At 45.4% G+C, this 26,787-nt stretch overlaps 1 protein-coding gene across 6 annotated transcripts; it reads right to left on the reverse strand.

The window, feature by feature from the left end:
• Positions 1 to 221: 221 nt before the first annotated feature.
• LOC126532436 (uncharacterized) lies at positions 222 to 25,640 on the reverse strand. 6 transcript variants are annotated; one of them, XM_055071319.1, is made up of 12 exons: positions 23,452 to 25,640; positions 22,358 to 22,393; positions 21,894 to 21,926; positions 16,980 to 17,065; positions 15,856 to 15,879; positions 13,380 to 13,505; positions 11,718 to 11,884; positions 9,768 to 9,974; positions 6,430 to 6,539; positions 6,163 to 6,274; positions 4,603 to 4,905; positions 222 to 560 (listed from the first exon to the last, which is right to left on the reverse strand). In XM_055071319.1, the coding sequence occupies exons 4-12, from the start codon at positions 16,999 to 17,001 to the stop codon at positions 234 to 236; spliced, it is 1,398 nt and encodes a 465-aa protein (XP_054927294.1). In that variant the 5' UTR covers positions 17,002 to 17,065; positions 21,894 to 21,926; positions 22,358 to 22,393; positions 23,452 to 25,640; the 3' UTR covers positions 222 to 233. The 6 variants fall into 6 exon arrangements, with proteins under 6 accessions (XP_054927294.1, XP_054927295.1, XP_072144562.1 ...); XM_055071320.1 differs by lacking the exon at positions 21,894 to 21,926; XM_072288461.1 differs by lacking the exon at positions 23,452 to 25,640 and having other exon boundaries at positions 22,358 to 22,645.
• Between the last annotated feature and the right edge of the window lie 1,147 nt (positions 25,641 to 26,787).

Consider the following 26,787-nt stretch of genomic DNA (forward strand, 5'->3'; position numbering starts at 1 on the left):
AATGAACCTGCCTTCCATGGAATTTCACCGGGCTATAGTCTTACCTTGTTTTGTCAAAAATCCAAATGCGAAATCAGCTTATTCATCTTGCAAATACACGGCAACTCTTGTATTAGCCGTGAGAGTCACGTATGCGACGTCACTGAACTTTCCGTAGAAGTGACTGGACGTGCCTTGCCTGAAATTTCACTGGGCTTACCTTTTTCTCTCACAAAACCCCATTTCACTTCACTTCACTTTATTACCTTAAAGTTCCCCGGATCAGGGGTATCACATAAGGGGAGGGTTACAAATATAAGCAAATAAATACACAAGGAAAATATGTTTAAGTACATGTTTGCTCGCTGGTAACTATGGTAGTTATACAGGTCAAAAATGTCGAGGGGAAAGTGATTGAGGTGATGTCGTGTGGAAGGCCGTTCCAGTCCTAGGCTGAGCGTGGAAAGAATGATGAGGCAGAAGCGATAGTGGGTGCACGTGGTCAGGCGACTTGAAGGGGTTGACCAGTCCGAAATGGAATGCGGACCGGAGGACCGATGTGGGGTGGATGATGAGGTGAGCTGTAAAAAAACTTACAGAATAAGTACATGCTAGCGATACGACGGCGACGAGCCAGAATTGTTAGGCCGGATACTACTTTTAACGATTATATTGTGGCATTATATGAATAACATAAATGAATGAATCTTGTGACACGATTTCGCACGAATTCTAAGAAATTTGTTAGATATTTTTGGTCAGGGTCCCAGATGGCGGAGGCATATTCCAGTGTAAAGCGCACGAGTGACTAGTACGAGTGATTTTAGGTTTGGTGGCGCATGACGTAGATGTTTCTAGAATCCAAGGCATTTGTTAGTATATGGTATGACATTAGTGACAGGCGCGTCCCAGGTTGGAACATTGGACAACGTTATGCCGAGGTATCTTTAAGACTGTGTTAATTCTATCCTGACGTGTGAGATTGTATAAGGGAACAGGAGAGGATTACGTTTAGATTAAATGACACCAGTTTGCATTTATCGGAATTTGGTTCCATGAGCCATTGGTTACTCCAGCCCTGAACGCAATTTAAGTCACTTTCGAGAGTTAGTTGATCAGAAGGGTTAATTACTGTGCGATTGATGACACAGTCATCGGCAAAGATGCGGATGTCACCGAAGACATGCGTTGGTACGTCGTTTTTTTTAGGCAGAGAAGGGGACCAAGGACTGACCCTTGCGGGACGCCTGATGTTACTTACTGGAAGAGAGCTAGAGGCTTGATTATTAATGTGAACAAATTGGGTGCGGTTAGCGAGAAATTTTTTTATGCACTGCAACATGTTAGGATGCAAGTTTAACCAAGAAACTTTTAGTAGCAAACGCTTGTAAGAAACCTTGTCGAAGGATTGCAGGACACCAAGCTAGACAAGCGGCTCTAGCAGGACAACTGTCTCATAAGCGCTCACCACTTCTCTAATCATCATGGCCCATCCCAGTAATTTCACTCCCCTTCCCTCTTCCCCAGTGCAGAGTAGCAGATCAGAGCGCACTAGCTCAGGTGGACCTCTCTGTCCTTCCTGTCAATAAATTCTATTCTATATTGTCGAATGCTTTCGTACGTCTTATTACTGTTACATCTAATTACTCGATGAGGCGGCCATTACTTCTAAGAAAATAAAAATGTTCAATTAAATAGTTAACGTAATTACGTCAATTACCTTTTTAATTATTCACTTTATGCCACATATTTCTATCTACGATTTATAGCCGCCGAGTTCGCGCGGCATACCCAATTCGAATGAATTCTCTTCGAATGAAGGCCAGCCGAGGCTGCGGTACTTCGATAGCGACGAAACGCGGAAACGCCCGTGGTACTTAGATTCGTGTGAACGTTAAAGAACTATGCGATAAAAATTAATCCAGAGTCTCAACCCCTTGACCCCCCCTCACCCGCCCAATACGGAATGCCTAAATCATATCGGAGTTGCGGGACGCAATAGCTTCAGGTTTTACGAAAAAATAATAAATGCTAGCCGTAACTTAGAGTTTGATACGTTTACGTTCTTTCTGCGTACCAACTTTATTTTCCTCGGCTCTGCAAGGGTTACACAATAAATTTGCAGTACTAAGGAAAGAAAACAGTCATCTCTGCAAAAAGGTACGCACTTGGTTCATGATTTCGAGCAGCAAACAGCATCAAACAACACGACGAAGAGAAGGACACAGACCACAGTGCTGTGGTCTGTGTCCTTCTCTTCCTCCCATCGTTTAGCGCTGTGTTTTGCTCCAGCGGATTGACTTTATAGAAAGAGGGAGCAAGGTGATTTAGACAAGTTGTTCTGTCTTGATTGCATAAGGTAAATAGTAAAAGTGGATTTTCGAGTCATCGTGATCCGAGTGAACATAGAGTCTAAAACTAACAGTACCACTGTCATTGTTATTGAGGGAATATTTTATTTTGCGAAGCTAATCCTGGCGAAGTTCCACCTTCTGTTTAATCAGCCAGAGCAAAATCTGGTTAGAAATATCAGAAGGGTCTTTGTTACATAAGGGTTAAGAAGTACCTAAATTGTGGGCACCATATGTATGCTTTACATGAGCTTAGTCACACATGCGCATATGCATGTAATGTAACGGCTGTGGTTGATGAACACAACTGCCACTATGCGGTCGATTTTATTGCTGACCGCTTGCCCCTCATGACGGAGATGCCGTGCTTGACACGTCCGTACGCGCGACCAGTACTGCATGGCCAGTATACGTCGCGCTGGATTTCGAAAAACGCCCAGCCATCTGTCATGTTTCCGTAGCGAGTTGCCTGAAAAAAAAATAAATAAGGCGCCGTATTAATCTGAGCATTATAAGTTCTAAAGCCCAAATCACAAAGAGAAAAAAAAATTTGACGCATGCTCAGGACGCGCACCGAAGTCTGCAAATGCTAGATACGAGCAACGACACTCGTAAGTGGCGGAAGCGGAAGAGGCAAGCAGATGATAGAGACGCCCACATGCATGGTATTTGTACAAGACAACTTGACTCGACAAAAATGGGTCGAGTTTGCATGTTACGCAACGAATTGTCTGCCGTTTTCATGTAAAACGCTAGCCCGTCGGGTTTAGCAAGTGTGGAGTCGGTTTGCACCAGCTCGACTGCATGAGGTGCGTTGACTCAGCCCGACCCACATGCAACGCCCGTACGAATGCAGTCGGGTCGGCGGTTCGCAGCCAGCCACGATGAACGACACACGCTGTTTTATTTCTTGCCTCAGTGGAAGCTGCTGCAACAATCATTCCCTATTTTATACAAGCTCAAGTAAACGCTATCACGTCGGAATGTCTGAGTATGGCTATGACTGGACCCGCACTTGCCAATTCAACTAAATCTAGCAGGGCCCCCGATATTCTAGAAGGTTTCTCCGCTCAAGAAAATAGAAGCAGTGCCGACCCTCGACAAAAGTTGTTACTTGGCGTTATCTACGACTCCAAAGCAGTTCTTATGAACCTTAGTGTCTTCCTCGTTCGAAAGGCGGTGCAATTATGACCTCAGTATGCTTAAAATCGGATATTTTATCCGGGTTCGAAATTAGCCAGAGATTGGAGGCCGGTTGGCTTTGGGAGCCAACGGTAAAATCCCAAATGAGGCAGTGCAGGGTGATATGGGTGGGGCGTCTTGAGAGGTCAGAGAATTGCAGAGCAAAATTAGTGTCGAAGAACGACTCAGAATCATGAGTCAATATAAATGGGTGGCTAAAGTGCGCCAATATCTGTATCTGAAAAGTGTGGTCACAGAATGCAAAAAGAGATCAAGAATGTTCGAAACCGCGTGCAGGGAAATTGAAAGTGTAAATAGAAAACAAGGAGTCATCAAAGAGAAAGTGAGAGAGACAGAATCACTAAATTGAATGCAAATAATGGAAACAAAAAAGACTGGAGATTTACAAGAATGAAAAGGAAGAAATAAGAAGGGAATATCTGTACGATAATACAAAGGGGCCTTGCTATTTGAGGCTAGAGCTGGTGGCTTAAGTACAAGACATACTGGAATAAATGTTCGCAACAAGATAAAGCATGTGTACGCTACAGCAAATATCCGGAGCCTACTCAGTACATCCTAATGAAGTGCGAAGTGATTCACTCTATGATACCTGTAGTTTTGCGTGCATATTCTAGGAGCGCTTGGATCTAAAGAGGACGGAAGCATCAACCCCGCAGCATGCGAGATAAGCTAGAGACGTTCGAAGTATCGGTAAACAAATTCTGGGACGAAATTGATACGACTGGATCCGCTACAGGCGTAGGTAGCGGTACAAAGTAGATAATGAAGTTTTCAGGAAGAGAAAATAGGTTTAAGAAGGTGTATACAAAGATGTTAGAATGAAAAGCAGGCATAGCATACCTGAATAACTCAAGCGGGCTAGGTGACTACTTGTCACTGCCCCGTTCCAAAGGGGGGGCCAATAAATCATCACTATCATGCATTAGTTGAGTAGCTTAGATTCGAGGATCGTTTGAGAATACGGGGGTTAGTCTGCATAGGGATGAGATAAGACACCCAAGAAACCGCGCTCGTGGTCTCAGTGGTTTACACAAAATGCAGCGCAATAAGGTGTACCGCTTCCCACCTTGCCATTGAGCGAGTTGATGCTTTCGAAGACAAACATGTAGCCGCTCTCCGACTCTCGGAAGGTGATGGACTCGGACATGTCGTCAGGCCAGTACTCGGACTGCAGGTTGCCGAGCGTCTCACGGCAAACAGAGTCGATATCGGCTAAGAAGGAACGATCGCACTTCCTTCTGCGTGGGCCGACGCTGGGCGAACCCTTGGCGCTCACATACGCCATCACGGCCATGGTCGACGAGAAAAGCACTCGAAGGCCGTCGACCCCGACCTCCCGCAGACGTCTCAAGGCCACCTCAGCCGTCGCCTGTGGGTATAATTAGCGTTCCATTGTTAGCAAAGAGAACGTAACGACGAATACGAGATCACGCAGAAATCCTATACACAGGCGGTATTTGGCGACGGGACACTAGCACTACTAGTATTCAGTGTTGCTAGTAATTTCGCTTACAGGGAAGAACAGTGATTACAAAAATTAGCTAATCGAACTGGTGTCAACGTTTCAAACACAGGTTGGTTCAACCATTGCCACCGAAATAAGACGTTTCTTTTCTTTGTTATCACTGATATTTTAAAAAGAACCTTCTAACAGAGTGGCCGTTTCGTCCCATTCGCTCTATTACAATAAAACAAGTAATATGATAAAAAAAACTGTATTATGAGGTTTTACGTGCCAAAACCACTTTCTGATTACGAGGCACAACTATGATTAAGAGGATACTGTTACGAACAACTTCAACGAAAATAGCGAACTTCGCGTGACGGCTAGCAAAGAAATTGTAAATAAAAATTACGTAGATAATGTACAGTTTTCAGTTCTCGATAGCCGTGGCATGAGAAGCTGTGGCTGCTTCGGGGAATTATACGTTTGGAAGCGACGGCCACTCGAGAAAAGTGCAACGTTGGCGTACTTTAGAGATGGTTGTTTGCGGCCGTCCCGCGTCGGAGTGGCCCCTGGCGAACACATAGAAGACTGCTAGGCTGACTCGGAGCAGTGTCGCTAATCTTCCAAAGCATTAAAACACCACATGTAACGTGAGGCCCACAGGGAGTGCGATGGAGTATTGCAAACGGCAAAGTCAGCTCCTTTCACCATTTAAATTGGCCACCAACACTTCAGCCCATAAATGGACTGAGTAACTGATTAACTGGCTGATTGGGCAGAACACATAGTGCTGCATAGGGGAATGATTAGTGGCAACAGAGTTCACTTAGTGCGGAAAGCTGCGAAGAATTCCGAAGGCCCGTTCCTCTGACGCGTTAGGGGGTCAGTATCAAAGCCAGTGAACTTATATGGTGCTTCAGGAAAGGCGCGTAAAGCTTGCCCTATGAGTACTTGATATAATCCTTGCCAGAGAAATAAATATCTAAATTATCCTGGCCTATACAAGGCATCCCCGCTTTCGAGAATGCCACTAGTGTACAACCATGGAATAACCAGTGCTACAAGAACTGACTTGTAGCTTCTTCGTGTGTCAAAGTACGTTCTGATTTCACAAAGAAGCCAAGGTTGACAAGTTTGCACTGCGTGAGAAATGGTTACAAACCATTCACCAGCACTTACGAAATTTGGTACATCGCCTAATTCCTTGCCCTCACTGATCATGTAAGCGTAGCAAGACCCGTTTTGCGCAGTCATTGTTATGTGGGTCTGTATGATGATAAAGTCGATGGATCTAAAAGGAAGAAAAAAAATACCGTGATCTAGGTCAACAGTGGAACCATAACGAGAATGACACTAAGGTAGCCAATATGAAAGGCATTTAGCTTCCTTTGGGCATCTAGCTATAGAGGTCATCGTTTGTTACGGTAAGTTTGTCACAATACGTACTGTGTGTTGCCGGGAAGCTTCGCAAACGCCTCCGCGTTTTTTGCTGTGATGAACCACAGGCCGAGAAAGGTCATGGAACCTTCCCTAAGCTCGAGAGCTGCTTTCAGGTACTGGGAGATTTTCATAACAAGAAAGAAAAGAAGACAGTTACACCCGGCAGCATCGCAACCACTTCAGGCTAAAACACTAATAAATCGAGGCCATTTTGTCGTGACATTGGATACAAAAGGCCATAACCCATTTATTCATAAACGGCGCCTAAATAGAGCTATCTGTTTCAGATATTTTTGGAGGTGCCGCACTTATCCCGGACTTGAAAACAAAAGCACAATAAAAATTAACTAGACGTGTTTAAATATGGTACATAATCGCCGTTCCTAGACCTTCGCAGTGACGCTCCTCGTAAGAAAATAGAAAGAATAAAGGTGAACTAAATATTGATTCGTTGCACCGGCTGTTGAAGTAGAACAATTTTGTCGCAGTCAGCCATTCACCACAAACCATATCTCGTCATTCTTTATAGAGTTAAAGCTCGAGTAGCCAACATTATCACAGAAGAATAGCGCGGCTATGCGTGTGTTATCGTAGCCTGATACTTAACTCCACCGAATAGAAGTGAAAATGGGGTTGCGACAATGCAATATAGACATGACAGTAATATTGGTGTACGTCCACTGTGGTATTAGATGAAAATGTATTGTTATTCTTACCTATTATCAAGGCTCACTAAGTATTTCTTATGAGCCGTGAATACGAAGGCAATAGTGTTCAATTGAATGCCGCTGAGCGTTCCTTCGAGTTTTGCGCTGCGAGTAATGCCGTCGAGTTTTGTGCGGGTTATGTTATCGTGTTTTGCGATTAAATTGTTACGGTTTATATTTTTTTGGTACAGTTTTTATGTTAGCATTTTGGCTGTAGAGCGGAATCACCTGGAAGATATGGCTGAGAAATCAAGGACGACGCATGCTACCGACGTCCTGCGAGACGAGAGACCGAGGAAACAGCAGCGGCAACCAAGGCGGGCAGGCGCGCGCGGCAGCTGAGCACAGTATGGGAGAGAGAGAGAGAGACGGAACCGCGCGCCGGCTTCCGAGCGCGAGATGGCGTTACCTGCACACGCGCGTCAAGCGACCGCCTTGCCGACGACAACCCGTCTCGTCCCGCGGCGTCGCATCGCCATATTTCCTCCCGTCGATGACGACGGTAGGAGATATGGTGACGTGCTGGTGACGTGGCAAATGATCCGATTTGCCACCTCTGCTTCTTCGAGGCACGCTCGTGATGTGGCGTCGCAGCCAATGAGAAGTTGGTGCCGTTTCGGTGCTACAGACGCAAGCTTTTTCACGCAATAGATGCTTTCGTATCAATACAAACTTCCCATAAATATATATATATATATATATATATATATATATATATATATACATACACGAAACATAGCGACACGTCTTGCTGTGTGTGGCCCATTCGTATCGTTATTTAATTTGTTTCGTTTCTCCATTGCGGCTACATCACTCAAACTCACCTCATTTGCATTTCGCTTACCGAAATATGCAAAAGTGACACATCACCGTAACGATTTTTCTAGGTAATCTAAAAAAAAAAATGAAGTTTTAGATTTTTACGTGTCAGAACCACGATGTGATTATGAGCCACGCCGTGCACTGTAAGTCTATTTACACTTTTAAGAGTCCTTAAATGGAGCCCTGAACCACCCGTCGGGCTTTGGCGAAATACCATAGCCACCGGGTAGCATACGCTGATGTGAACAACTCAGCCAAGCTTTGCTGTCGCGCGCGGTGCGTGGAGCTCGCAAGCGGATCGCGAAGTCACCTTTCTCTCAAACGTTCTGTTTTCAACAGAAGGCCCTGTCTTCACTCTCATCTAAAGCACTATTTCGTCATCGGATGCACTATGTCGTCATTCCCTTAGACAGCTGCTATTGGCCGATAGCTGACATCAAGCCGCGGTCGACTACATGGCTTAGATAACACGGCCGCCCCGAGGTGCCGCCATGAGTCCACTGGCTAAGTGCACTGCAACTCGCTGAAGACAGCCGCGTTTGGCTAATGTTTAGCGCGTCGTGGGCACCAAAGGAGGAAGTCGTGGCATCTACGTTAACATCCAAAATAAAATTTGAACTGCGCGCCATGGTGTCATTTAGAAGGCGGAGCGTTGTGGGCGCGCCCCACTGATCCGTAGCCTTCGTAGTGCAGGGCATTGAAGAAGTAACGGGAGCACAGTGGAGGCCGTGTTTGATTGCCCATAACTCCGCTTCTGGTTAACGCATTGAAGGGCTTTTTGCGGTAAAGTATTTCAAAAACATCATATTTTCACGTGAAATGCCTTTCTACACTTCGATAAAAAGTGATTCAGGGGCACCCTTTAGGGTACAAATTATCCTATAGTTCACACCCTACACCCTTAGAGGTATAAGGGTGTGAGGACGAGGAGTATGTTTCGTGGGCTCGATCTCATCCGCGGCGGCCGCATTTCGATGAAGGCGAAATACAAAAACGCTTCACTTCTTGTGTTGCATCAGAAGAAAAATGTCCCCACATTGTAGTTACTGTGATAACTCCGGCGATTCAGTCGAGTATATTATCATTGAATGCCGTGAATATGATCAACAGCGGATTCGTTCACGTAACGGGATGGTTATCCCGTACAGAAATCGTCTTGCACTGAGCAAACTGCTCGAACAGAGGTCATTCCCGGACAGGAAGAGACGTGTCCTTACTGCCCTTCGCCATATTTTAGTGGACGCTAACGTTAAGGACCACATAAAAATGGCGTTGCACGTTTTGTCTGCTATGAAACGTGCTTATTGTTTAACGGACAGTCCAATAAGTAATTGGGTGTGGTTTCGGTGCTGATGTCCCTAGAGACATTCTTTGTGCTCTTATGTTCGTTTGAGTACAGCGCTGATTGGTATTTTCTTCTTGCTTCTCCCTCCTTTAGAGTAGCTAAAGTAACGAACTTGGCTGGGATTTTGGCATAGCTTGCGCTAACGTGGCTTTCTTTTTCATGTTTCTACATCTAAACATGAAAAAATAATTGAAAAGTAAACATAAAGCGCTTGTGTAATTAAATTTGCATTCACGTACAAGAACTCAAGGTGGCCAAAAATACTGTGGATTCCCCCACTAAGGCCTGCCTCATACTCATATCGTGATTATGGCTCGTAAAATGCATAATTTAATATTTTATGGAAAGTCAGTGCTCAGCCTCGTCAAAGCAAGAAATTTTCGTGTAAGGACGTTTCTTTTTTTTTTTTTGTCTGGACGAGTTTGACGCACAGGGAGAAATACCTAATTAGAAATCAAAATGACAGTCACCTCGAACGTCTTTCCGAACACGTCCTCGCGTTGCGAGAAGTCGTGCCTGAAGCCCAGCATACCCAAGGCGAGCATCTTGTAGTCTACGACCAGCTCAACAAGCTTGTCCATAACGCTTCTCAGCTTACGCATCGTTCCTTCGCGTTCGGTGGCCTTATGCGAGGAGAAGCTCACGCCTCCCAGCGTCCTGTCAGCATGAGAGATCGCCTGCGACCCAGGAAACAGACACGGTTGCTAAGACTCGCGCATTTTGCAACTCAAACGTGCACTGAAGTCATAACATTTGTTTAGCTATAGGCACAGCCATGCTCGTTTTCAGTTAGCGCGTTCTTTTGCCGCACCTCACTTCAAGTGCTGCAATTGGATGCCTCAAAACTCAAGGGAGTTGGGACTGCAACACGAACAGTGCATGCCGCGTCGCGAAGTATTGCGTTCTCTCAGCGCATCCAAACATCGCACAATTTCATGGCGCGACAGCCTTTCCGAGAGTCGACAAGGTACGGTTCCTAACACTTGGTCATAAAACCTTTACTTATTTTTTTCCGTAACGGTACTTAACAATGACGCTATCGTATTGTTGATTGTGTGTGCACGCAAATACTCTTAAAATAGCAACTCTGACATGTAAACCAATGGCAAATATTATGGTGTTATTTCTCTTTCATAGCGTATTGTAGAGGGAAAGCCCTCTCTACCCTCTCAAACAAATAGTTTGTAAGGAATTGTACGTATATGCAGCCTAAGGTGAGCTTTTGTAGCGAAGCTTTGGTAGCATGTTTCTCTACTTTGGTTGCGTGTGTTTCCCCTAAATATTTAACACGCGCAAGCACGAGCATGATAGACGATAGAGAAGTGCCGTTTAAATTCGCCCTGGAACTCGTTTAAGTTCCAGGTCTCACAGTGGCACGTCAGGAGGGCGGAGCACGGCGCTTCAGCACTCACTACCTTTGCCATGAAGGTGGTTCTAAGATGCGCGTGGGTTGCACTTGTAAGTGAATCGATTCGACGATGGTTCTGCGACATCATCACAGTCGATTCGAAAAGAAAGCACCCTCAGCTAGAACATTCTTCCGCGGGAGGAAATTACCAGCCCATGGTTAGAACCTGCAGATGACCACGAATGAAGCAATCTGCACCCCCCGCCCCCCAGAAATTAGGAAGAGGGGTGAGGAGTGAGACGCTGGCCTTTTTTTTACGGAGAGAGAGATAGAATAGAGAGAAGGACCGTAGTATATAGAGCAGAATGAGCAGCATCTGTAAGGGCAGTCAGTGTTTTGCTGCGGCAGCGGGAACTAGCCAAAAGAACGAAAAGAAGCCTGTATAACACTCAGCCTGTCCTTGTCACATGTTTTTCGCCAGTATTCGCTTGCCAAGACAATCTCAGCAGCTGCCTTGTCATCCATTTCACAGCTCAGCGTCGGCAACACCGAACGTTGGCGACGAAGTTAGAGATGAAGTGTGCTTGCTCTAAACGGGTGTACGAGATTAACAGAGTCTGGTCCATGTATTAGAAATTGAAGATGAATACAAGATTTTCTAGCCCATAAAAACAATAAGGACTAGAGTTGGATAGAGTACGCAATCCCTGCGGCACAGATAACCAGGGATTTATTTGAGTAGAGTACATTGGATGGCGATGGAAGAAACTTAGTTTATGGCGTCCGAAGAAAGCTTAGTAAATGATATGACATGACATGGTATTATATGTTTGTTCGGAGAATCATATACAGATTGTCCAGGACGCGGGCGAAAACGACAATCAATGCCTGACAAAGCGCCAGCTACCCATATGGCACATCCATAAACGTTAAGGCATGGGTAGAGGTAAATGAAGTTCTCTGGTTGATGCCCTTTTCCTGTAGTTTGTTTTATTAGGCTCATTATGATACAACGACGGTGAAATGAACAGCTGCCAAAAAGACTTCTATAATAATGACAGCCTCCTTTTACCTTCTTGAATACCTCCCATGCGTAGCGTCCCTGGACGGGTTTCAGGTCACCATCGACTACGATCAGATCGGAGAAGATGGCGTAGTCGCAGATGCCCTCAGTGATGGGGTCTTCGATGCTAAGCGTGTCACTCACCGTGCAGATCATAGGCTTGATTGTTGTCGTGGCTGCAAGCCACCGAGAGAACAAGCGGACATGATGACGGTGGCAATTACACGGAAGATACTGCCAATGCGTTTTTGAAATAGCGCGGCGCGACATAGGAACGCCCAACCTATACCGCGCCACGTCATGATCATGTTGCTGTGTGGAAGGTGCGCCTTTAAGTTATAATAACACAGAATTCCAGCTTGCGGTGAAAAAAGATGCTGATCCTTTAGCGCGTCTTATGATTCTGCGCCTTTGAATTACAGTCATTTCAAGTCACAGATTTAAGATAAAATTAATGCTGAATTGGAACGAGGCTTTCTGCGGGAGGCGCCCACTCAGTTTGTTTGTTTTATCAACCAAATGCGAGATCTGATGCTTTACGTTTTGGACAAACACAACTTTTTATTAGAAGGCGCATTGTCACACATGCATAGTAACATACTAACATAAATACCAGAAGCTCCCAAGCTCTCACTTCGAACGAGCCAAAAGTATTTAAGAGTCATTCTACGATGCAGTGGTCACATGAAAAATGACGTCTCAATTAGCTGTTCGTAATCTGCTTAATTTATAGTGGGGTTCCCTTGCTCCACAGTGGTTATTAAGAAAATTTTACTGAGTGGAGCAGCGGGTAGAAATGCGGGCAAAGGTATTTTGTGCGTAGATGGCAGTAGTACTTTATTATTGTTACATGCAGAGAGGCACAAACAGAGCAACTAACTACAATGTATTTACAAGATCAGCGAAGCGAGAGACCAAGATGGTAAACGGGTTGTGCCAAGCTCAGATGCCCGTCTTCGTCTTCCTTTGCGTCATGTAACATAAGAGCTTGTTGTATCGCAACAGCGTGCTTCACCGCAATACAATTGTGTATTGTGGTGAGATTATTTAGAGTGCGAAAATAAAACTAATACCGCTAAACGTAAGCCTCAAGAGAGCACCTAACACGATAAGAAAGCGGGCCGCGCAGAATCTACGTAACACCAAAGGGGCACTGGGGGGATAAGAGTTGGAACCGGGAGTGGTCGTCGGTTGGGGCCGCCTAGACTGGAACTTTCTGGGGGTGTTAGTGTAGCAGATCGGCTGTCCGCGATAGCGGGCATCCGATTATATACACCCCCGGAACGCGAGCCGTCTCAGCGAGCCCCCCATAAACGACAAATCCGGGTTCTGGCCTTGGTCTGCCCGTTGCCAACTTGGCATCCTGGAGGCGCTATCAAAAAATACTGGATAATGGCACGTTGTTAACACTTCGTGCTGCGGAAATTCTCTTTTCCCTTCACCGCAGTGCATTCCGTACGCTTCAGCACAATGCGGTACTGCAGAGCGGTGAAGGCAACTTTAAACACAATTGCGATTACTGAAGTTTACAGTTTATGCTATAGTACTAATTGAATGTCACACAGCAATTTACAATTGATTTCAACCGTGCGCATCTATAGAAAAATAATATTTAAAAAGTGTCAAACATAATGCAGTAAGTTTACACTGATACATCTAAATTTAACTTACTGCTGGGGGTCGGAATCGTTCGAGGCGTCACCGGCAGGTCTTTCGATGTGGTGTAGTGGGGTCTCAGCTTTGTTCTCATGGTCGGCTCCGTTACAGCGCCAACTGGCGTATCATCCTCTACATCTTCTAAAGAAAAAACAAGAGGACGCCACATGAACGCGTGGGATAATTATTAGTAAGCAATCATGCAGATCCAAGGCACATATTGGAATCCACGTGAATCAAATAATTATTGCTATTCAATTGAAGCCATTAAACACAACGTGTGACAGCACAGTGATTACGCGCTTGCCATGCAAAATACCAAGTCGCAGAGACTTACACCATGAGACCCACACGACCCTACATCAAGATGTCTCCGGGACCAGCCTACCTCCGGGACCAGCCTATTTCGCTTTAAAACAGACAAAACTTTCTACCTATCCGTTATACGGGAGCAGATGTGAACATGAAATGCTTCCTGAGTTGAACAATCATCAGCATATGCACGCCCCATTCCAAGTATCTTACGCAATGGCTTCCATACCTGTGCGCGTGACGGTGACTGTGCAATATTGCATTTACACGGAAAATAGCCCAGGCTGCAGCCGTAAGAATCGCACCCTGCATGTCTTTAGCGAATGGAAGTCTACGTTATGTCAGCACGTAGAACTGTGCTACCGGAGTCATTACGCCGTTTCACTGCGATGCTGCAGACTGCTCGTGTCATTTGCACCTAGACGGCAGCATGCCTTGAGGAGCATTCAGTTTCTTTGTAGATGCGGGCTGCAACACTGAAAATCTTCTCCCTTTCGGCCACAATTTTATGGACGCCAGCAAAAATTACTTTATGAGACTTAGGCAGCGGCAGATACTATGACATTCTTTTATATCGTGTCACATGTTGACCTAAGACGGTGGTGTGACAGCCGAGCAGATGATGACTAAGAATAAAGTGTTCCGATGGAGGAAGGAAAGCATAGGAGAGGCCCCGGCCAGCATGGAGGTATCGTAGAATCTTTGGCGGAAGTCACGTGCTGTTTTTCGCAAAGGACTATTGGGAGTGGTAACCGAAACATCAATGTTGCCATAGGAACCACGCTTCTGAAGCTCTCGCTGCTGCTCTAAGCCTCTGAAAAGGGAGGTAGGTTTTTTCGGCCCGAACCTTTCTCGCAGCAGATCCTGTTCGCGAGACAACTTTACTTTGGAGCGTGGTGTGTAAGCTTGAAAGTTGTGTTTTGGGTCTGTGAGCCTGAGTCGTCAGTCAGCACAACACACTCAAGTAATCATGGCGTGGTTTTTTTTTTAATACGAGGGTAAATGCCTCAGGGCATACAGGAGTATGGGATGGGGGTGAATAAGGATGATTAAATGAATGAAAAAAGATTTGCTGATCTAATGAAGTCCAAGAGGGATCGATAATGTGGTCCCTGCGTCCAAGCAGTGTAATCGCTCGGATTATGCGGCGAGAGTCCCGCTGCTGCGAGGTGCCGGAGCCTCGTCGGTTTCAGTGCAGGGCAAACCCACAGCAGGTGGGTCTTCGTGGTCGTGTTCAACGGATCACGGAAAAGCACAGGAGCGCGTACGTTACAAAAGTTTCGTAAGCGTCTGTTCTGACGCCCGTCGGCAGCACACACTATCGGCGGCTCGTAGCAATGCAAGTTCAAAGATTCCGCCTCTCTGCTACGGCGAGCTGATTGGAGGCGCAATGGGAGCTGGCACACGAACATGGCTGCATTTCCCGCTTCAAAAACGTGACGTCAATGCCTTTCCTATTTTGTTTCTTTCCTGCATGAGTGTTCCCTTATTAACCAACCGTATAAGTGTTAAACTTGACCAACTTAGTACACGACGTTATCCTTACAGCTGGCCTTACCAGGGTTTTTCAATTTGACCTATGAATTATCTTGTCGAGCATGGTCGGACAGGACTGACAGTGCGAAAGGAGAACAAAATATCTCGAACACTACTCGTTCATTCTTCAGCTGGTGAGGTAGGGAATTATGACGCTATCTGGTACTTTGCGGATATTTTCTTTGTAGGCAATTATGAAAAGACTAACAAGGACCAGACACTGCCGAATGCTAACACAACAGCTTCACCAAGACGCTTTAAACGGATCTACACATTGTAGTATTTCTTAGTATTTATAAGAGATCAAACAGAATTATCTAGAGATGGCCGTAGCAATTCTCAACATAAAGGACTGCAATTTCTCTTTACACTTCTCCATTTGCAAACATACAACCGTTTGGATACCCCGGATTGCAGCAGATTATGATCTCATATCTATTACTGTAGAATGAACCTACAAGTCATAATAGCCTACGCGATAGTAAGGAAAATGAATAAATGCAACGAATAACTCCATTACAGCTAAGACGATAAATTAGCACACGCAAAATGAGACATGTGGGTTAATCTCCCATTCATAAAGGTGTCAAGAAAGAGTGCTACGCAGAATGTTCCGCCTGGTTGCTGCACTTTGAAGACTCACCGTTTGTTTCAGGTTCTCGGTAATCTGCAAGGAAGAAACAGGCCCCATCATAAAATAGCCCATGCATGCCTTAACTTATTTGTTCACGTATGTAAAAATAAAACAATGCTGCTCATTGCGTGCCGCTTATGCAAAGAACGAGCAATCAATCGTCGAACGTAATAAAAATATTACCATTATCGTAATATTTCCCAGTTGTTGAATATAGAGTAACTTCGAGACCTTTGTAGAGTTTCAGTGTGTCCTATAGCAATAACTGTTGCAGAGACTTCCCAGTTGCGTTCTGGGGTAAGCTTTAAAGGCTTACCAGGAATGGTTACCCAACGGAATGGGATGAAGGGCGGGTGTAACAAGAAATCAAGCGAATTCAATCATTCAAATCCTTAAATAAGGTGGTACCTAGCACATACTACATAGAAAACATCCTCGTCCTCTCGGACTTCATTGATAGTATGCTTCGGCTGATTCACAATTTTTCGTTTTTTTTTCTTTAAATTTAAAGGCTGAAATAACTATAAAACTGCCAGCTGTGGCTTCAGAACTTTTAACCTCGCGAGAACGCACGACTCGCACTTTAGACAGCAATGCCGTCACCGACTTCCGGTGTGGAGCAACGCGACACACCGCGATTTCGCAGGCGATTTTTGTCTCTGGCTACGCCTAATTGGGGATACTTCATGATCTGTGCTATTTGCTTAACGCTAGAACGTTAGTCTTTGATGCGGCTATCTCTGATAGGGCTATATCGCCCGTGATCGGATGCTATTTAAGAGCCTTGGGATGAAATCGCGAGTGTACCGAGGGTTCCACGTTATATATCTGCATCTTACTCGATACAGGATTAGTTTTAGTATATTGCTTATCCAATATCTTATTACAATCGCCCAACACAATACATTAAAGGGATTATACTGTAGGCCCTGAATTCAAACAAGAAAAATCATTTGACGGAAGATGGAGGCTATCATCGACGAACAGTGAGCGAAGAAGGAAACGATCGACCCAAAGCCACCTTTTTTAAGGGGTAAGGGTTTTCTCGCTCACTGATGGTCATACGATGGGCTTGATATAGCGGGAGCTCACGGGTTAACACACAGAAATTATGGATATTTCAGTGCACTTACAGACTACTAAGGCCAAGAACATCGCCAGAAGAAGAAGCAGGAACAGAATGACGATTACCAATTTTAGAAAAATCAGCGTGGTTGACCTGCGGAGGAAAGCAGAAACATTGGCACCATAGTTGAGCGCTCGTGCCTGAGACTTGCTTAAGCAATCCCAATAACGTGACTAAAACCTTGTGTTTCTGGGCAATTCATTAGACGGCCCCTAACCAGGTCTGGCCATACTGAGCCGACAGGCGCCGTGCATACAATGAGCGCCAACGATCGTGCCTGCTGATAGTTACATCCCAACGCGCCCCGGAAACAGCTTCAATTTCAAACCAAACGTCGTTTTTCCTTCTCCTCGCGGACGCCGCGCTCCGAGCCGAAGATTGGACGTATATCGCGCTAGTGCGCCTACGTACAAAGCGGTTCTGTGACGTCGCTTACCGTGACACGTGTCTTCAAGAATTATTCAAGGCAACATCGGTTATTTAATTCGTTGCTTCAATAATGAATTATCGTTTAAAGAAATAAAAATATACAAACGGAATGTCTGCCTGTTTTTGTTTTACTTCATACCGTAGCAAGAGAAATCTACTTCCGTTTCGTCTGCTTGTTCCCGTGTGTCGCAGTCGCACGCGTTTCTACCGCCTTCCAACGCCGCGATCATGCTCTCTGAGCCATTTGCACCTGCCTCAATGTTCGTGTAGCTCTGATTTAGGCCGCTCGTCAGATGTTCTCCTGCACAGGGCGCAAAATCGTGCGCTGCGCGAATCTAGATAGTCGCACCCGCAGGCGCGCGAGGCCGTCACCGGAAGTGCGCCGGCAGCGAAAAAAGAAAGAGGCGGCACCCGTGACGTATGCGTCACGTGAGTCTCCGGCTCCGACATGGGAGAATGCAGGGAACTTTCGCTTGCGGAGGCTAGATGGGGCAAGTGGAGAGAGTACCTCTCCTGGCAGTGGCGCTCACCTCCTGAAATCATGGGTTCGCTTGACTTCAATGTCTCTATCTCGGCTATTAATGAACTAATTTGCAAAATTCTTGCAGTGGGACACTCCTTAGAGGGCACATAATAATTTCCACTGTATGATCAAAATTTGCTGCGTGGCCTGGTGAGAGGCCCTTTAAGGGAAATCTACTGTTTGAAGCACTTGTTGCTGCACGAGTTCGGCATCATAGTGTGCAGCAATGTGACGCTCCAATTAATATAACAGTACTTTCAAGATAAATCGTGTGGTCAATAACTCTGAAAGGAAAGCCTGTAGCACGTCACATTGGCCGACATTATGTACAGTTGCGTCCAATATGAGCTACAGCATGGTAGCCGATATAGCAAAAATTGTTTTAATACATACTAGTAAATTGAACTGTGTTCTTTGTCCAAATTTTTGTATGACGGCTGCGCCGTGCTGTGCTGCGGTCGTTTCGATCACGAGCACAGTGTTTTAGCCGACTTGGAACACGACTGTACAATTCTCTCGGCACATACACATGGGCTCACGCAACGTAATGATGTCTTCCCAAATGGAAGTACGGAAACTCCACATCTAGGCTAGTAACTAAGCTGAAGCGCATCACTGCAGCAGAAAGTACCCTAATCTGTGCAACACTGCAAGTAGAAGAGCGGCAGTGTTGAGTGTTGCGGCACCTGCGGTGGATACTAAGCAACGTGCGCTGTCGAGCAAATCTAATATCCCTGAGAGAAGTTCGAGGCTTCCGAAGCAAGTGGACTGTTTTAGCATTAAGTACGGCTTTACAGCCACTGTTAGTATAACTATAATTAAACTTCATTTTTCTAACATAAAAAAACGTAACTAAGCTACTCTATTCGTCCTATTGAATTGCCGATTGCGCTCCCGTAACAAACGACGTGTTTCGCGTATGCACTTCGCGCGTACTAGTACTAGTACTTGTACTAGTGTTTGTTACTGCACAGCAATGGTGAACCAAGACTAACTTCCCAATCCGGCTTTTTTGGTGCCTAAAAGACACTTGGTGCTATCTGCAAAATTCTTAAGAGGTATTTTTATTACGTATTTGCCTATCTTCTCCCTTTCAAGAAAAAAAAAAGAAATGGGAATCATACTTGCCTGTTCTTTTCGTCTGGAAGATAGAAACAACATTTTTGGCCACTGCGCTCATCGAAATACATCGTCAGCCAAACCTAGCGCATTCAGCTTTGTAGCAGATAGCCAGGAGGTCAAAGATACACTGCTGCCAACGCTACACGTACTAGGTACCAATAAAATCCCACCTAACATGTAAGGCAAAACTTAGCTTACTGCCAACTCCTACTTCCCTGCAGTTTATCTAGATTAGCCGTAGAAATGCTTTGAACCAGTTTAAAGAAGAGGTTTATTTTCTATTTAAATAAACGTCTGTAACAAGAATATACAGAAGAAGGTCCCCTTGTCGACGACTGTATTGGGCTATTGTCAAGGCTATTTAAGATAAACAATTAAGTACAGCAGTTAGGCAACATAAAGGCATACACAGTAAGTACGCAGCAAGGTGGATAAACAAAATTTTGCTTTGAGAAAAAAATAACAAGAAAGAGGCGAGGGAAATAAATAAAACAACGAATAAGCAACATACACATAAAATCATAGGATTTTGAATGTAACAGGTCAAATTTCACAGCAGAAATGTATTTCCACAGATCGTCACAATATTGCCAAAGCATAACCTTGATTGTGAGAGCTAAATAATTCACACTAATTGCAAAATAACATCGAAAACATTGGAGGCAGCGAGATTTAAATTCCGCTAATCTACTGTATATATTGTCACTAGTTGTCACGAGCCAGCGCTAAGAAAGAAGTTTAAACTGGGGACGTAGGCTTCAAGGGATCCACGCCATCTTGTCCAGCTATCTGTCTTGCCGACGCTATGCGCGTCTGCAAGTGTAATATTGTGAAAAAAACTGGTGGAGGTGCGGAGTACAGTTCATACGACTCCACAAACCCCTCCCAGAGCATCATGCCGATCGTCGCCAAGCTCGCGCAAAGACTCTGCAGACAAAATATGGCATTCTTCCCACCACACTATAGACAGATGCCGCGCAGTACCCCCAAAGAGCAGCCATGACCATCAGCGTTGTCGACCACAGCCGTCAAGAGGTCCTCAATGACGGTCCGCACTGCCAGCGCCCTCGTAGCGGAGAAGACAGCCATCGCCTTGGCCATCACCTCTAGTTTGACCAACGAGTACGTCACAATTATTACTGACTCGCAGGCAGCTTACCGTAGCTACGCGAGAGGGGGAATATCTTCAATCGCCCACCGACTCCTCAAACAAGCCTCCCAATTCCCGGAAGTTGAAATAGTGTGGACTCCAGGACACGCGTCCCTCCGTGGAAATCAGCGTACGCACGCTGTAGCCCGAGCTCATGCCTCCCGGGCGCCACAATAGAGGGATGCGGCCGCATCTATGAAGACCGTACCTTTACAATACAACGCCATACTACAACACCACAGATTGAACAGACGACAATACCTACCTCCACACAAGACCCTCTCACGTGAAGATGCCGTAACATGGCGACAATTACAAACCAATACATACCCCCATTTAAGCAGACTACATGCAATACACCCTACACTATATTCATACAAACGTCCCCTTTGTAACGATTACGCCTGCCTATATCACACCACATGGGCGTGCCCCAACTTGAAAGCAGCCCCGCGAATACCCAACCCCTCACGCGAGCAGTGGGAGGCCGTGCTGACTATAGTTCGGACCCTCGTAACCAGCAGCAACTGGTGCGGCGGGTCCGGGAGACAGCAAGAGCCGCAGGAGTACTGGACTAAGGGCGCCTCCAGCAAAAGCAGAAAGACATCTGCTTGTCCTTTCCAATTTTTTAAAATAAATGTTTCTCCTCATCTTAGTAGCAGGAGTACAAACCCTATACTAGTGAACACACCCTGTCTTGCGGGCCAGCAGGCGTATGCGAGGATTGCCCACAGAGCCTGATTTTCTCTCCGAAACAACGTCGGCGCCCCCAACGACTTGTACGGAAGGACTTCTTGCTGAAGGAACGTCGACGTCTCCACCAGCCGTTATGCAAGGTATGGCCAAAGCTAACTCAGTACATGCTTCAAAATCCACGAGGGCCGAACATGCTCTACAGTTATGTCTTCGAAGATGTAGAGGGCTAATTGGTTCAGTTTTAGCTTGTCGCAGAGATGAACGAGTGGAACAACGCAGCGAAGTAGAGAAGTGTGACATAAACTTGGCGGACGGTGCTCGCACTTGGTACGAGAACCGAGAAGGGCTCATTAAATGGTGGGTCCTCCGTTCCTCCATTCCTCGCTGGAAACTCCACTCCCACGTCCATCTGCCGAACGTAAGCGTAACGCCGCACGTCGAGGATATGACGCGCCTCATTCGTCGGATGGACCCAAACATGTCATAAGAAAAGAAGCTGCGCGACTTGATGCGTGGAGTTGAAGAACCGCTATTTGCTGGCCTTTTTTGAAGCCCACCGAAGAGCATGGCTGAATACTTGGCCAAAGTCACCACGATGGAGAAGGGGCTACAGAAGCGCTCAGCTCTGTTTAACAGGCCAGCGGACGCTACTCCAACGACGGACCCAATTGCCATTGGAAACATCCACTTCCTGCGGGGACGTTTATATATATATATATATATATATATATATATATATATATATATATATATATATATATATATATATATATATATATATATAAAGAGAGAGAGAGAGAGAGAGAGATTACATAAAGAGCTAGCTCGGGTGGTAAACAATTCCTCAAGTTTAAAAAGAGGCACTTAAGATTGACATTCAACGCGTAGCTGTTGGCTTGTTTGCTCTGTCCAGCGTTGGAGCCACTACAAATGCAAACCAAACATTGTGCGAAAAACATTGTAACCAAATTGTTGTGAGGGTGTCGGAAAAACCAACTTACTGCCCCAAATTGTGTCCATGCCTGAAAAGTATCCTGGAACAGTTATAAAAGTCACGTTTAGTGCAAACGATACGGTGCTTCAGTGAGTAGTGTCTGCTCGATCGATTATTCTTTTAAAAAATGTACCACTAAATTATCACGTTGTCCCACTAATGCTTGCTGATTTCCGAAGTTTCACGGAAGAATAAGTTTTTCTCACTTAGATTACCTCAAAGCATGCTTCACAAAGTGTCGTTTTTCTGGAGATCGCAGCTAGCTGAGTATAACGGATTATCAGTATGCTCTCTGCAACGCGAACTGCTCCCACCGTGGAGGCAGTATCACAAGGGTTTCACTATGGGAAGGAAAAGACAGCTTGACATGACTGCATTACACAGGTACTAGCCACTAATTTTCGCTTAAATATCTTCGAGATACATTTATGCAATTGCTCCTGCATACTTAGAAGCTAAGGGCTTGCTTACCTTTAGTTCCTTGCGTCTGCATATTGGTCGTTTCCACTGCAACGGGAAAAGCAAACATCTTGTTTCACAGCAGAACTTGCTGCTTTTGCCCAAAATTAATGAAACGTCTACGATGACGCCTGATAAAAGAAAAGGGGGATTTGGAAGCGAGAAGAGGAGCAGTGGGCATTTCTGCATTGTGCATTCCATCTTCCTATAGGAGGGTGAAATTCCTAATGCGGAGGACACGGAGTCCAAAAAGCAGTTCGCTTCCCTGGCGACAGACCGCGCCACGGTTCCCTTAACAAATGAAATTGCATTTTTCATTCATCATTGTAGCACAGGAAGTGTAGTTCCAGTTTAGACTCGTCAAGGCAGCAATGTACTGATGAGCAGATGACGAAGGCCAGTTGAGCAAAATCTAGCAGTAGGTTATTTGTCACAGAGAAGTAAACAGCGCGCAGAACAAGCACTCGGGTGACGAGTGTGATGAAGTTTCAATTTATTAAGTATGCAGTAATATTTACAGCAATGGACGCACAATGGTACAATATATTGATGATATCGACTTAATAAACACCAATATTGCCCTGAATACGTACATAGCGATGTCAGGATGCAATGTTGCTGCTATTAAGCCTAGTAATAAACAAACTACACCGCGTAATGTCACTTCTATGCAATATATGAGCCTCAAGGTCGCTTTAGCTAGAAGAACCAGTTATAAGAAGTTCTATTATCATGAAAACATTATAGACGGTCTTCTAAAAGTCACCTGTTACACATATAACATGCACGGGGAACGTATAATACATGACAATTTGGTAAATACTTGGTGATGTCTTTGCTTTCCATTTATATTTTCGATGTAGCGTTATGAGCACGCGATTCCATTGCTTGCTTGAGTATGATTTGGTTGCTTTAATCATTGCCCAGATGTGTTACTTGCTCATTGTCATGCTTGCATTATGTATTATCTGCGACTGATAATGTGGGATCATGGGGTTTCACTACATTTGATTAGTAATGCAACATCTTTCTGGCATAGTGCCTTTTTAATGATGCAGTAAAATGAAAAGAAAAGAAAACTAAAGAAAAGCGCACAGGACGCTTACTATTTGGCATGAACTGTGCTGGCATAGGCGGCGGCGGTGGTGGCGGTGGAGGCTGAGGCAGTCTTGGTTTGGTTACGACGGGGGATGGACGAGCAGGGGTTGCCACAGCGGAGACGGGGCCAGGTGCGTTGGGTGCCACGTTCATGGGCCTCGGGTCTTCCCGCTGTGGTGGTGGGGGAAGCTGCGGTATAGCGGGGGGAATGGCGGGTGCCCGGCGAGGAATCGAAGGAATGATCGGCTGCATGGCGAGTGGGGACGCTTGGGTCTTTGCGAAGAGACGAGGACGACACAGCCGCACGCAACGAACGAGCACGCAACGAACGAGCACGTAACGAACGAGCACGCTTTGTCTGCTTCTTCGTTGCGTGGTCAATATGCGGAACGCGCTGGCGCTGTTCTTCTTGTTTCCTACCAAGCATGCGGCTCGTACCCTCAATATGTTGGATTGGCCAAGTTTGGCAATGGAACTTCAATAGAAGTCCTTGCCTCCCGTTAACTTACTGGTCTGCAGTACCTAAATTTAAATAATAAAGTGGATCTGAGCACGGCGCCGTGGTAGCTCGATTGCTGCAGGGGTAAGTTTGCACTAGAAAGATCAAGCGTATGCAGGAGTAATTCTTGTACATAGTTCTAAATATGAGGTGTAAAATGGATGGTTTGTTCGCGGTTCTTCATTATTTATGAGAAAGTATCAAATGGCCCATTCAGCGACAAAGGCGGTGTCTGTAGGAGCGACAGGGCTCCCAGGTTGCCATTGGCTTCGATGCCACGTCACGAGCGCGCCTCAACGGAGCAGAGCGAGCGAAACGGAACACCTGCTGTAGCGATAGCGCGCAGGAGGATGGGTGAGGAGAGAGGGCGCCATGCGCGCGGTTCGCATCTCTCTCTCACCTCCAGTGGCCTTAGCTCCCGAGCGCAGCTGCAGGCCTTGCTGGCCGCTGCTGCATCCTAGGTCTCTCGTCGCTTGATCCGCGTACGTAACAAATAATACGTAATAACACATAAATGCACTTGATTTCTCGGCAATAGCGTCCAAATGATGCCATTCAACAGCGAACATGCTACCGTAGAGACTGCAAAATAATATATTAAAAAAAACTCACCCGCACCATAACTGCAAACTCGGTAACATACGCCGCAGCGAAAATCCAAAACATTACCTGCAGCGCAAAACACGAAAAACCGCTCAGCGCCGTTAAATTTCACAGTAATGCTTTCGCATTCACAAATCATAAAGAGTGCTTAGATATCCTATTATGTTTTTTTACTTTCTTTAAATATTAGTTCATTAACATTATCTTCCATGTGGTTTAGTCTTCCTGAATACCTGCACAATTAAGAATGAGACATGCTCACTCTGGTTTTTTTTCTATGTTCAGATTTCCTTAAAATATTTTCTGCTATACCGAGAGGCACCCTTTTAAGTGCCACAAACGCCCTCATTAAAAAAAAAACCAAAGAAAGAAACACGCGCGGTTCACTAGAAGAAGACGAAGAGCCGGAGTGCATCGTTCTGCGATTTCTTCTCTCTGAAAAATGGGTGAGAACCACTTATAATTGAATGAAGTTGCGTGCTGTCGATTTCTTTAGTGTTAATAACTGTACCTGGAACCTTACGCCCAAGCCGGCAGTGGTATATTCGTCGACTTATGCTCGTCGCTTTGTTACAGGGCCATTTTGTGTCATATTGAATGATGCGATTTTGTAGCGCAAAACTACAGAGCAGACAGGTTAGCAGACGCTAATATTTCCTGTTCAGTATTATTGCGTTACAATATCGTGTCATTCAGTAAGCACCAACTCGGCCAGGAAAAGGTCATGTCATACTGTTCTGTTTCCAGCAGGCGGGCGCACTGCAAGCGAGTAGGCAGTTCTTAAAGGTACTAGGAAGGCAAATACTAAGTCGACGTTGAATGTTAAAATACCATTCCAGAAACCTCGCAACTCTTGTTTCGTGCCAAGAAAGGACTTAGTTTACGAGAAAATAAGGGTCCGAATACCTTTTCTGTAATTCGAATCTCCCGGTACTCAACCGGGGGAGTGGCGACGTTGCATATACCATGTACGAGCGCAGTATCACTGGTATCGTGCACTTCCTTTTGTCCTTTTTCCGGGTTGCACTTCGCACCGCTAGGAATATATGCAGTCACCAACTCACCCAGCTTGCTGTGTTAAAACAGACAGGTGGATTCGCCGCTGCAGCTGCTTTTTGGTCAAGTGGCGTAGAACGTTCGGGCATCCAACAACATCACATGGAAGTTAAATTCTGAGGTACTTGCAGTTTGTGTGAATTTCGCGAGCCAGCAAAACCTGCGCAGCACTATGCGACAACCATACTGAAACGCGAAAGCGTGGGCGGCGCGTAATCGAGTGAAAACGAAACCTTTCGACCGTCCGCATTGTTGTCAAGGGTAATGTTAACGAACTTTTTTCTAAAGGTGAAATAGAACGGGTGAAATAGCATTTTATTTCGTGTTATAATACAGTACGAGGATATTTTTTTTGCAACGAGTGGTTGAGTTCTAGTGACAGCATTTAACTGAACAGTGCTTTCGTCATCGGGCAAGCCCTACATTTACCTCAATTTCTCGAGCACAGCTTTTATTGCTCTGCTCGCAATAATATTGACGCCTTAGAGATTCTCGACCACTAATATGTCACTTTAGCTTGACTTAATATTTGCCTTTAGTGTCCCTTTAATTTTGGTTACGCTGTCGCCGTTCAAGCGCAATAAAGAGATAGGGCCGTCGACATCACCTAATGTGCAGTGAATGTATTAAATGCAGTGATACAGGGAATGCACGAAATGCAGTGAGTGGCAATGAATTGTCATTCTGTGCTGTCTTCATGTAGTTTTGTCTTACCAAAAATCGAGTCCCTCAGTTACTCTTATTCTTCTGGTGCATCGCAAGGCGAGGGCTTAGAATTTGGCAACCAAGATGCCGTAGCATACGAGAGTTTATTCTCCAGTTGCCTTCCAGGTCACGGCTGTAATTCAAAAGATTTTCCACATCCAACGCCTTGGTGGTGAGCGGCACTGGCTAACACCCCCAGTGCTAATCTCGTGCTCATACGCAAATACAGAGGAAGTAAAATGGGGACACAATTTCCAGAGGATCGCACGCGTAATGTGGAATATCTGGCTGTGGCCCCCATCTGCGTCAAGCTGTCTAATCGTCCCCTTTCACTTCCGTTGTCATTGCTTCTACAGATTAACTAAAAAGGACAGTTAATTTTCCAATGATTTCTTCGACTTATCTGTTGGAGCGATTTGCTTGTAAGTAGAGATGTAGCTCATCTTAAGAGTTATTTACTTGCCTCGGCACCTGTCCTGTC

Source organism: Dermacentor andersoni, chromosome 5 (assembly GCF_023375885.2).
Source record: "Dermacentor andersoni chromosome 5, qqDerAnde1_hic_scaffold, whole genome shotgun sequence".
Taxonomy (NCBI): Eukaryota; Metazoa; Arthropoda; class Arachnida; order Ixodida; family Ixodidae; genus Dermacentor; species Dermacentor andersoni.

Excerpts from the sequence above, each read along its gene's own strand:
- LOC126532436 (XM_055071320.1), bottom strand. The coding sequence starts at position 17,001 with ATGTTCTTGGCCTTAGTAGTCT. Across the intron at positions 15,880-16,979 it reads GTTCTTGGCCTTAGTAGTCT|ATTACCGAGAACCTGAAACA; the intron begins GTAAGTGCACTG and ends TCTTCCTTGCAG. Across the intron at positions 6,540-9,767 it reads TGTTCGGAAAGACGTTCGAG|TACCTGAAAGCAGCTCTCGA; the intron begins GTGACTGTCATT and ends AAAATCTCCCAG.